Genomic DNA, 13,168 nt, shown 5'->3' with positions numbered 1-13,168 from the left:
GTTGCATTAATAACCTCATAACATTCTAATTTTTATTCCAGTCTTGATTGGAAATAGAATCTCTATTGATTCTGGTAAAAACTGAACTTCACAGCATGTTTGAGCAAAACAACCAGATGAAAAGTGTGATGGTGTTCGATTGTTATTGTTGTTATTTACACTGTTTATTCACCAACACATTATTTAATAAAAGTCCCATCTAGTTTTTTGAGGAATGTGACGTTTTAATTTCTCTGTCAATAACTGCAGTCTAATGGAACAGCTGATTTTGATTGATCAGAATACCTATGATTAGTAGTCATCCCTGAAGTTTTACATTAAAATCTTTGCTTTTGTTGTGAACTTTGGTAAGAAGCATCAACTGTAGCGTTGCCATGGATACATGGGTGTTAAATTCTGTCCATGTTTCATTATGGGATGCAGTCCAGCAGATGAGTTTGTTTTTACTGACAGCTAGCATTCAGTCTGAGATATTAAGAATAAATAAGTGTGCATAATGTGGAAATGAACAGATTTTATTTATTCCTACAGGTGCTGCAGGGAAAGTTCCAGAATTTGGAGGAATTTAGCCTCACAATCACAGACAATAAATATTATCTGGAAGTCAGATAGTTGTTGTTTATCAGCACAATACAAAAAGATTCAGTAAAGACTCTAGAATATCATGATTTATGTAAATTTACCTCAATAATATGAATGTTCAGGTTAAGATTGTGCAGTGATATTTATTATGTAAGTTTAGCTGATTAAAGTTTATGACTCTGCACTACAATATTATTTAAATTGACATTATTTTTAGGGTCAGACCCTACAGGATTGAGATTAAGAAAACAAATATTCTATAAAATGCAAATACACTGAATTAGTTTGGATATATTTAAGTGAGACTGAAAAAATCAATATTGATTTATTTTAAGATCGGCCATCTGATCTTTCATTTTGACCATGAAAACTAATGTAAAAAAATGTATATACAGTCTATGCACTGTACTCTGGCTCCGCTCTTGCTGATGACCACTTCCGGTCTCAGAAAATGAAAAAGCGGACCTTTTTTCATTTCTGTCTCTTACTGATTTTATTTTCTTGTTATTCTAAATATAAAATGAAAATCAAAGCATTTTTTTAAAAAAATCATGAAAAGGAAAAACGCCTTGTATTTCAATTATAATTTTTGTATTTTAAAACGTAAATCAAATAGCCACTCGTTTTTGTTTTTCAGAACGAAAATCTAATTACCAGATCCGTACACGGACTGGATCACAAACCATCTGTGGCAAAATCAATTGTTTGGACAGAGTTTAGCAAGGCACGTACATCTGTATATGAGATTCCACAATTCACGCTGCATGTCAGGACAAAAGCCTGGCTCAAGAAGCTGTCTCTAGACCACAATAAAACTGTGGGCAGATCAGAACAAGAGTTTAATAACATTTCTAAAACTTTGAATTTGCCCAGAAACACTGCAGTAATTCTGACATGGAAGAAGTTTCAAACCAATGGGACCCTTCATTGAGTTGGTGATTGAGGTGGCTTGATAAAGGTACTCTGGGTAAAAGATTGAACAGCTGCCTTGAGTTTGTCCAGTGGCTTTTAAGGGGCAAATAAGTAAAATTATTCTCTTGTGTGATGAGACAAAACTGATGTCTTTAGGCATAACTTTGAGCATTTTTTCTGCTGAACACCAGGCACTGCCGACCACTTGATGATACCATTCCTTCAGTAAAGCATGACGGTGGCAGCATCATGCTGTGAGAGCTTTCACAGCATGGACAAAAGGACTGGTCACAACTGTGGGGGGATGAATGTAGCTAAATACTGAGAAGCTCTTAAAGACAATTTGCTTCAGAGTGCAGATGTGAGACAAGATTGAGGATTCACATTTTGGGACAACAATGACAAGATCTCTGTTTTTGGGTTTCACAAATGAAACCCAGTTGTAACCTTTTCAACATTTTTGAAAATGCCAGAAGGCAGAGTTCACCAACACTTTCTATGAAATCTTATAAAGCTTTACAAGATTTGCAGGACAAACAGAACAAACCGCCATATTCAGGTGTACAGAACCTGTAACCTGAAATATACCCAAGAAGATTCAGCCACTAGAGAGGCTTCTACAAAGTTATGAATAACAGTCTGAATACTTTTGCAAATAACAGATTTAGATTTAAATGTATATAATTGGCATGGCAAGTTTTCAGTGTCATTAAACTAAGTAAACTAAGTGTAGATCAATTACAAAAACTGCCAATCTTATCCTTTTAAAATCAAATCTATAACCCAAAACACGAAGGTCTGAATACTTCCTGATAAGATGATTGGCTAAATCTGCCCTGTCAAAATCTATAACAACAGATCTTAACATGAAACAGTATCAGACAGGCTCATAAAAATTCATTGTTAATTTAAGCTATTATGTTTACCAAGCAATCCTTCTCGGAAGTACAGATTAATGTCAGAGATGTGTGGTGTTTTACTGATCACTGTGAAACAGAGTCTGATTACCAGGAGTCAGCAGCTTGTTGACTTATTGAGATGAAAAGACTGTGTTCTGTGAAACATATAAGCAGTCCTGGTCTATAAGTGGCAGCTGACAGGAGAGCAGTGATTAAAGCTCAGCTGTATGTCTTCTGTATTTTACACTGATATGTGCAACAGTGTTGGTGATGTCTTAACCGTGGTCTTGGATTACTATAATTCCTGTTAGAGGGTTCCACCGAAGTAAGTAGTCGGTTGTTTTAGGCTTAATAAATCAACCATCCTACTTTCAGGGTAACTAAGCCACATTTCCATGGTAACAAATTACCAATGATTGACACCAATTGATACCAAAGAAGAAAGAAAAGAAGCGAAAACACAGCTGATGATTTGTGGTTTGCTGGCAATGTTGTGGAGTGAGTTGAGAGTTTTCACAGAGCAGTGAGGACGTCTGACGGATCAGTCAGCAGAAACAGTGAATCCATCCACATTAACAAACCTCGACATCTCAACTCTGCTGCACATCAGCACTGCTGACATTTAACGCCACTGGACATTATTTGTAGATTTTTTTTATTATTGTTTCGCCAATAAAATGTCATTGTCACTGTTGAGTTCCTCCAGAAGGCCAACTATTTCTGCTGGAGTAAAGGAAGCGCAGTGGTTTGAACCATCATTTGTTGGAAACTGCTGAATTTACACAAAATTCATGAGAACCTAGTTCTTCTTACAATTAGATTTTAGTGTTTTAAACCACTGACAATGTTTGTTTGACAGCTAGTGCTTACAACTTGTAGTCCCAAGTTACTTAGTTAAAACTGAAATTAAACTCTAACAATAAACATGGTCAGTTATTTGGTTATTGAAATGATATTAAAAGGTTTTTTTGCCAAAAAATTGAGAGCATTGTTTGAAAGCCAAAAATGACCTTTACAACAGAAAAGCATTACTAACTGGTTTAATGTTTGTATAGTACACCGGTCAGTGTGTGGCCGTTAATTACAACATACAAGGGACAAATTGTAAAAAAAAAAAAAAAATTTTTTACCCATGACTCCTGCAGTGAGGGGATCAGGCAGCTTAGCTATGCTGTGCTGTGATGGGTATTTTGCTGCCAGGGTTTGGGTCCTGGGCTTCACAGGGGGTGGTGGTTAGCACCTCACAGCAAGAAGATCCCTGGTTCACCTCCCTGTCTTCCTAGGATCTTTGGAGTTTGCATGTTCTCCCTGTGTATGTGTGGATTTTCTTCCTCCCACAGTCCAAAAAGATACTGAGGTTAATTGGTAACTCTAAATTGTCCGTAGATGTAAATGTGACTGTGGTTGTTTGTCTGTATGTGTAGCCCTGCGATAGACTGGTGATCTGTCCAGGGTGTCACCTGCCTTCACCCTAAATCAGCTGGGACAGACTCCAACACCCCCCATGACCCTAATGAGGATTAAGCGGTGCGTAGATAATGGATAGATGGATAGTTTTGGTCCACTTCGAGAGAAAGATCACTACAAAGTTGCTCTGAGTGATCACCTTTATACGATGATGGAACATTTCTACCCTGATGAGAGTGGTCTGTTCCAGGGTGACGATGCCTCCATCCAAAAGGGTCACTGAAAGGGGTCACTGAATGATTTCATGAAAATGATGTGAATCATTTGCTATGGCCTGCACAGTCACTACATTAAAACACATTATTGACAATTCCAGAGTGACATGTTCCACCACCATCATTAAAACACAGAATGAGGGAATATCTTTTAGAAGATTGTCTTCCATCCCTCCTGCAGAGTTGCTGAGATTGGGAGAATACAAAGGAGACATGGTGACCCAACATCATCCTAACACGTTATGTCGTTTTTTCTTTAAACTGTCATCTCTGTATGCAGTTTGTTGTAAAAGAACATGAAAATTCATCAGTTCCTCCTATTAGTTAACTGTACAGACTCTAATGTGAGGATTGTGATGTTATTCTATGCTAAAATATCAGATAATACAAAATGGTTGTACTTGTTTTAAAAGACTTTTAAAAGATTGAAACAGACGTTGAAACCTGTAATCTACCGCATATGTTGTACAAACTATATGCAGCTAGTGCAATGTGTTACACCAAACAGTCAATCAGACAATCAAAGGATAGAAAGTAAGTCATTGTTCCATTGTCTTTATTTATTTCTGTGTGTGTGTCTGTGTCTGCATGTGCGTTTGCTTGCATGCATAAGTGTGTGTGCTTGTACAGTACACATGGACTTTGTTTCAATCGCACTGGAACAAGAATAAGGAATTAAACACAAGCACGACATCTAGAATCTCTACAAAGACACGCGACTGATCATCAGGTGAAACGATGCAATGAAGGGGAGACCTCCGACGTCTGAACACATTGATTGGATTTCAAAAGCATTAGCCTTACTGCGTGAAAGTACCGGCAACAGTGTGGGATCCTTTTACCCAGCCGGAGGCAAATGACATTAACAGGCCTCCAGTGGAGCCCCAAACCCTTCTGAGTAGGACTGTCAGTGAAACATGACCCAGATTTTAGCATCAATCATAGCAGTGCATGTGGCTTTCTATGCCTCCGAAGGAAACATAATCATTGACAATTTATGAGAGGACCTAGCATATTTAACTCTGTTGTCTACATGAGTATGTTACACCAAATGTGACATAAGAAAAATGATTCATATCTGCAGCTACACTGTGAGATGTCATAGAAGTAAAAAACAGAAATAGCAAAATCATAGGAAAGATCTAAATACGTACACCAAGAGTTAGATAATTATCATATTGTATATACTAAAGTTATTCATTATACACAGACTTTCACAAACATACTATTCACCCCACCCCTCCCACCCCCACCCCTCCTTTCAGTTCATGACGGTGCAGTTTGATTGACATGCAAGACCAAGCCCACATCAGGCAGAGAGGACAACGCCCGTTCTACGACTTCACATCCTGCTTCTTTTTCTGGAATTTCCTGAACTGCGACTGGATGGCCACGGCAGCCTTCTCCGTCTCCGGGTCGTCCATGTCAATGTCGAAGTCCTGGGGGAGGTTGTTCTTCTTTTCATCTGGGGAGAAGAGAAGGGTGGAAGGTGAGAGGTCAGGAGGACAAATGCGTCTCAGAATGCCCCAGAGGGAGATTCATAGTTCTTGATCATATTCAGTCTGCTTGTAAGATGTGTCTCACGTTGCCAAGGAGCTTCTTGTACCTTTCTCTATGTTGGAATGAGGTGATATTTTTATCCCGCTGTTCATCTTCTCAGCCTCAGCTGTAATTGTGTTTGATGTTAATTAGCAAATATTAGCATGCTTACATGCTACACTGAAGCTAGTGTCATAATTTCCATGTCCCAGAGTGTGCAGTGGTCCACATGACGTAAATTTCTTCCCAAGTCAGCAAGAGAACATGCAGGCCCCTGCGTGGACATCAGCAACTATTCTACAGGGACAGTAGTGTGCATGTGCAGAATACACAGATGTCAGCCTACTGAGCACATATGGAATGGAGTCGAAGCAGACTAAAAAGTGGTAGAACTTCCTAAGACCCAGTCCATTCATTTATGTCCTCTGTACTGGACATTTGTTCTTGATATACTGTTGACTCATTTGAGCTACTGTATGAAATCCTGATGTGCTCAGTAGAAGACATCCTGGCCTTTCCAAACATATCTCATGTGATTAGGTGGATTGAGGGGAACTTTGTTTTCATGCTGAGACAAAATGGAGACTGCAGCAAAACACAGGTCTCCTGACTGTTGAGGTTAATTTATGTTCATGTTCACTTTAATTTACTTTCTCAAAGTTTCGTTTGAAAATGAATTGACCTTTTTGCTTTTTTCATATTGAAATGTCGCTGTATATTTGTTCTCGTTTTGTTGTCCACTACAGTGAATGTGCTGTATAATCTAAGTTAAACATATTTTTCTAAAATTCTAAATTGTGAGTTGTTGTAGCTCCAAAAAGGAAAAAAATCCCAATAAAGGTTAAACTGAAAGATAAGCTTTTTTCCTCTTTTCTCAGAAGGATAAGACCAGTGTTATACTTTGTGTCCATGAGCGCACAATGGTCTGCTAGGATCCATATGACTCTACTTTACAAGGGCAGTAGTGTGCAAGCTTTGCTGTAATGTGCATACACAGAATACATAAATTCGACCTACATATATGTAACAGAGTGCTCCAAACGGACTACAAAAGTAGCTTAGTAGTAGTTTGCTGGATATGGAGGATGAGTTCCCAGCAGGCTTTTCTTCATGTACACACGTGGACAAAATTGTTGGTACCCCTCAGTTAAAGAAGGAAAAACCCACAATTCTCACTGAAATCACTTGAAACTCACAAACGTAACAATAAATAAAAATTTATTGAAAATTAAATAATCAAAATCAGCCATCACTTTTGAATTGTTGATTAACATAATTATTTTAAAAAAAACAAACTAATGAAATAGGGCGGGACAAAAATGATGGTACCCATAACTTAATATTTTGTTGCACAACCTCTTGAGGCAATCACTGCAATTAAACGATTTCTGTATTTGTCAATGAGCGTTCTGCAGCTGTCAACAGGTATTTTGGCCCACTCCTCATGAGCAAACAGCTCCAGTTGTCTCAGGTTTGATGGGTGTCTTCTCCAAATGGCATGTTTCAGCTCCTTCCACATATGTTCAATGGGATTCAGATCTGGGCTCATAGAAGGCCACTTTAGAATAGTCCAACGCTTTTCTCTCAGCCATTCTTGGGTGTTTTTGGCTGTGTGTTTTGGATCGTTGTCCTGTTGGAAGACCCATGACCTGCGACTGAGACCAAGCTTTCTGACACTAGGCAGCACATTTCTCTCCAGAATGCCTTGATAGTCTTCAGATTTCATCGTACCTTGCACACTTTCAAGACACCCTGTGCCAGATGCAGCAAAGCAGCCCCAAAACATTACTGAGCCTCCTCCATGTTTCACCGTAGGGACAGTGTTCTTTTCTTCGTATGCTTGGTTTTTGAGTCTATGAACAAAGAGTTGATGTGCCTTACCAAAAAGCTCCAGTTTAGTCTCATCTGTCCAAAGGACATTCTCCCAGAAGCTTTGTGGCTTGTCAACATGCATTTTTGCAAATTCCAGTCTCGCTTTTTATGAGTTTTTTTCAGCAGTGGTGTCCTCCTTGGTCGTCTCCCATGAAGTCCACTTTGGCTCAAACAACGACGAATGGTGCGATCTGACACTGATGTACCTTGGCCTTGGAGTTCACCTTCAATTTCTTTGGAGGTTGCTCTGGGCTCTTTGGATACAATTCCAACGATCCGTCCCTTCAATTTGTCATCAATTTTCCTCTTGCGGCCACGTCCAGGGAGGTTGGCTACTGTCCCGTGGGTCTTGAACTTCTGAATAATATGAGCCACTGTTGTCACAGGAACTTCAAGCTGTTTAGAGATGGTCTTATAGCCTTTAAGTTTTAAGATGTTTGTCTATAATTTTTTTTCGGATGTCCTGGGACAATTCTCTCCTTCGCTTTCTGTTGTCCATGTTCAGTGTGGTACACACCTTTTCACCAAACAGCAGGGTGACTACTTGTCTCCCTTTAAATAGGCAGACTGACTGATTACGAGTTTGGAAACACCTGTGATGTCAATTAAATGACACACCTGAGTTAATCATGTCACTCTGGTCAAATAGTTTTCAATCTTTTATAGAGGTACCATCATTTTTGTCCAGGCCTGTTTCATTAGTTTGTTTTTTTAAATAATTATGTTAATCAACAATTCAAAAGTAATGGCTGTTTTTGATTATTTAATTTTCAATAAATTTTTATTTATTGTTACTTTTGTGAGTTTCAAGTGATTTCAGTGAGAATTGTGGGTTTTTCCTTCTTTAACTGAGGGGTACCAACAATTTTGTCCATGTGTGTACATAGACCCCTGTGATGATCCTTGTTTTTACCCTTGTTGGGATGGAAGAGCTTTTTTAACTGAGTTTATTTGACACTAATTTTTTCAACTCTCGGGTGGGAGCCATAAAACATGCAGGAAAATAAAGTTTCATTGCTGGTTTTACGGGCAGTTTGTTCTGCTTTGTTGCAGTGTTAAAGGAGTTCGTGCCAGATGTAAATGTCATTACACATGCCTGACATTCAATAAAAGGTGCTCACATATCGACGAACAAAGCTAACGAGGAAAGCGCTCGATGCAGTGCAGTGGAGAAGATGTAGGTTATTTGTGACAGAGGACAGCCGCCATAACTCTCTGAGTATCATGTTGTCCATGAACCTCTGTCTATCATTCATGCTGTAATGATAATAATCCTCCTGTGTGCAGACAGTGAGACACACCTTACTGCAATATGGAAAATGCAGCCGATTTAAAAGATCACCATCATAGTTTATCAGACACAGCAAAACCACATTCTCTGTGCTGAAGAGCCCAAACAGAGGAGACTGAAGTGGAGTCAGTGCTGCTCAAACACACAGAGGATGCCAGTGTAACAAGTGAAAGGATTCTGTTTAATGAGATGTGGTTTCTGTTCACACCGCAATAAAACACATCACCGCTCATTCAGTCACCAGTAACAAAAGGTCAGTTGTTTATTCAAGCATTGCGGTTGTCGTCCACTACAGTGGTCCATGCATGACTGTGCTGACCTGCTGTGCTGTGGTGAAGCTGTGCGCTCGAGCATAAACTGTGATGTTTCCAAATGGCCTACTTACGTTTAGATGGAACCTTTTGCTGACCTTGAAACCCTTGGATGACAGTGAAAACAAATTCATATTTCATGATTGCAGAAGTCACACAAACCTCTCTGTTTCTAACACACCCTCAGAGCCTCCTCCTCCATCACACCTGCTCCACGGGGTCGATGCCCTTTACACCACAGAGGGCAGCAGACTTTATGAAGCCAGCACACCACACTTGGAGTAGCGTGTCATGCTGCTGCACGTATGAATCAAATTGCCACAAAGGGTGATGGGTTCATTTCCATACGAGGTTTGTGAAAGGTCATGTTCAAATTGGTTCCTGTGAGATTTAAGGCAACCTAAGAATATACGAACAATGATTGATGAGGCTCAATGTAAACGAATGCTGAGCAGCGAGACCACAGAAAGGTGACCTGTGGAGGGAAGCAGTCGCTGTCGTGAGGCTCTAAATATTATCTTGCAAAGAAAACACATGTTCCTGCACACTGTGAGAAACTGTGGTCTGTGGGAAAAGGCTAAGTTATTGATTTTCATGAAGACATGATGCCCTTTCAGTCAATCCAACATGTCAGCATTATTCAGTGTGACAGGTCAACAGTGGGAACAGAACCTTCATAATGCCTACAGGAAAGGAAAACTTTATTTTATCTTTCTTTGTAAGACATGCAAAGAGTTTTCCATATATAAACACTGATTCCAGCAGATCTCCTGGGTGTATTTAGCATAAATTGATCTGAAACTATGATCTATTATCTTTGGAGCAAATACCATAAATTACAGTGCAGTTATTGAACACATTGCTATCAGTAAAATCTTTACTGGGCACCTATACAAAGGCCATTATGGAGGAAAGAATGGAGGCAAGAAGACAGGAAAGAGCTTGTTTAAGTGTTCTGTACAATGTACATTGATGTTTTACATTTGAAAAATGGGGCAACAATTTTTTTTTTTTGACTGGAGGAGTCATAACATAAAGTTACTCATAGTAAAATTTACTGAATTTTGAAGCCTTTCAGTCAGGACCAGGCCCTCTAATATTATTAAAACACATTTTCAGAAGGGGGCTGCACAGTGACTTGGTGGTTAGCACTTTGGCCTTGCAGCTAGAACAGAGACATTCAGCTAAAATTCCAAGAGGTCCAGTCAGAGAAAATGTATTAAAGCAAAGGTCTGTAACATCATAACGTCTAACTTGAATTAGTGTGATATGTGTTGATGCAATAACTGACTGTCAAATCAAGTAAATTCAGTATGATTCAAAAACAGTTTGACAACATTTATTAACAAGAAAAGCATGGCACTGCGTCAGTGTAACTATGACAACAAGCTGCCTGCTGATCACATGACTGCGATCCTACTACAAATCGACCGTTGTGGACTTATACGTCAGAAATCATACAATGACTGAGTAGCCTTGGCAGAGTACTGCTCTCTCAGAGTACTTTTCTTGTGAAATTTGTGGCTGAATGAGTGTAAAATCCTTTTTGTCCTCCTCTCTCTTATATCTCAAGATATGATGTTTTATATTGTGATAACGTGTTGAGCAGTGTTACTGTGTGGTGCACTATAAGTAAGATCAAATATGTATCGTTGCTTCACTGTGAATGTCCAACAAGAGGTTGGGCACTTTCCTAATCTAAAAAAAATAGAAAGAGGGAAAATGAACAAATGTCAAATAAATGCAATTCACACTTCTATTAAATTCAATTAAGCTTCCTGAAATCCCTCCTGATCACTGCGGGACGATTCCCTCTGGACTGAGCCTGAGCTGCAATGCGCTTCATCATGCCAGAAGTTGGGACAGAAATCCATTTCAATATGAGCTCCTCACAGTGTTATCAGCAGCCCCAGAGAGAGGGGAGAGGTGGCACGTGGTCTCCAGGTGCAGAGGGCGGATGCTTTATGCGCAGAACGGGAATATGGAGCCGTTTAGCTGTGGAGGGGCTGCTATTAAGCCGCTGCATCCATTGTGTGAGGAGAAACTCAGTTTACATTTAGTGATTCCTCTGTGTATTGTATCATATGCTGCCATAAAACCTAATTTGATAAGTGTGCAGACTGCAAAGAGCACTTAAAAGATTTATAGTATCCGCTTGCACGGTTGGAACAAGGAAACCCAGCAGAGTAATGCACTGCTGAATGTATGTTCATGATAAAATATGAGCTCTTTCAAAGCTCAGTTAGCATCTGGTAGCCAGAGAGAAAATGTCACACCGATTCTCCTTCGGCTCACCTGAGCTGAGCTGATGAAAGGAGTCATTCGCTGGTGTGAGCTTCATTAGAAACAGGCCTTTGTTCTTGCACACACTAATTTTGCCAGGATGACAGTTCTGCACTTAACACCATTTATAAATTTCAAAGCATCCTGCCAAGTACTGCGAGCCCAATTTTGCCGTTTATAACTCAAGGGATTTGAATTACATTATTATGCCAACAATACCATGGCCCAGTTTACAAAGTAGGTCTTCCTGTGAAGTGCTACCATAGAGGGAACTGGTGGATTGTTTCTTTTGTAAAAGCAGAAAAGAGACACACTGAAATCCATCATATTCCCTGTGGTTTTACAGTAAAATACACTTATTTTAGAAGTAACTCAGAAAGTGTGACACATTTACTGAACCATGACAGTGTGATATCAGGTTTATTTTACTGTCAGTGTGTAATTGTACTTACAAGAAGTAATACTGGAGCCACATTGACATTATTCCAATCTGAGGGCGTTTGCTGGTTCTTTTCCTTATTAGCCCTTAGTTTCTCCAGCGATTGGACCCTACACTCTTCCATAAGTGGGTCAAAAATGACCCATATGAGAATCAATGTGTTTTATGCCATTTTTGTCATTTTGGTTAAGAATAATAATTTGGTATTGTTGTTTGCATTATATTTTTGTCCACACAGGAATTATTTCATGTTTGGAATGTGTTTATTTTTCACTTTATAGCAGATTTTGAACATTTTGATAATTGAAAAAGAAGAATATTGCACAGAACAATAGAAGAATGTCAGCATCCATTTTGTTAACATCTTTCCACTCTTTTCCTCCAGCTGTTGCTGCTCTCCGTCATTCCAAGTTTGTTCACTGCATCACCTCTGGTATGATATTATCAGTGATAATGATCTTGGGGTAATAATACAAATATTACAATTTTTAATATTAAAAGTATAAATGGCAACTTAAAAATTTAAATGGAATGATATCAAAACATGTTTGTGAGGAACACCTGGAGTATGAAATAACAGTTTTTCATTACAAAGATATTGCAAGAAAACAACCTCACTGGGTCATTTTTAACTCACTGGTGCATCTAAGGGTTAGGGAATCAATGCAGCCGGTTGGCTTTAATTCCCAAGGACATTATATATTACCCTATAAAGTAAAAGTATTAGGACCTAGACGCTATAGTGTTATTTAGGATGTAAATTTACCTAAATAATTTACCAAATAATTATTTCAACCTGACAAAATTGACATAAAATGCAGATTTACTTGGCTATTACACATAACAAGGCTCTGCAATATTGTGTGTGTGTGTTTATTGTCACTTCAGCATACAAAAAAAAAAAAAGTTTAATGGAGAGACAGAACAAAAATCTGTATCTACAGGATGATGGAAAGAGAACAGAAAAGGAACAGTTGATGATCCAGAGCACCACTTCATCTGTCAAACATGGTGCTGCTTCTGTACTGTCTCGGACATCTGGCTGCCAGTAGAACTGGAACACTGGAATTTATTGAGGATTTTACTGCTGACAGAAGCAGAAGAATGAACATGACGGTGTCCAGAAGCATTCTATGCTGAAATGCATCAAAACTTAGCCAACGAAATGTCATCATCCTGCAGGATGTGTTGCCAAAGTAACCAAAGAGCTTTTCAGGGTGGAGAGGTGGAACCTCATCACCTGGGGGAGACAGTCGGTGTGGCTGAGCTTCTTCTACTGAAGAACAAACTAAATGCCCACAGCTAGTAAGGGCTAAGAGTAACAGATTCAAAACATCTGCTGATGTGAGGTTTCACAC

The 13,168-nt window shown here is 39.1% G+C and overlaps 1 protein-coding gene across 1 annotated transcript in view; it reads right to left on the bottom strand.

Annotated features, from left to right (window-relative positions):
• Window positions 1-4,614: 4,614 nt before the first annotated feature.
• Window positions 4,615-13,168, bottom strand: part of pcp4a (Purkinje cell protein 4a) — a 33,332-nt gene continuing 24,778 nt past the window's right edge. The window contains exons 3-4 of the mRNA XM_022193302.2: window positions 9,163-9,195; window positions 4,615-5,540 (exon numbers count right to left, since the gene is read on the bottom strand). Coding sequence (XP_022048994.1) covers window positions 5,410-5,540; window positions 9,163-9,195 — 164 coding nt within the window. The 3' untranslated portion in view covers window positions 4,615-5,409. The remainder of the gene's footprint in view (window positions 5,541-9,162; window positions 9,196-13,168) is intronic.

The sequence above is a fragment of the Acanthochromis polyacanthus genome, chromosome 17, assembly GCF_021347895.1.
Source record: "Acanthochromis polyacanthus isolate Apoly-LR-REF ecotype Palm Island chromosome 17, KAUST_Apoly_ChrSc, whole genome shotgun sequence".
Lineage (NCBI taxonomy): Eukaryota > Metazoa > Chordata > Actinopteri > Pomacentridae > Acanthochromis > Acanthochromis polyacanthus.
This window is presented reverse-complemented; position numbering and strand designations above follow the sequence as displayed.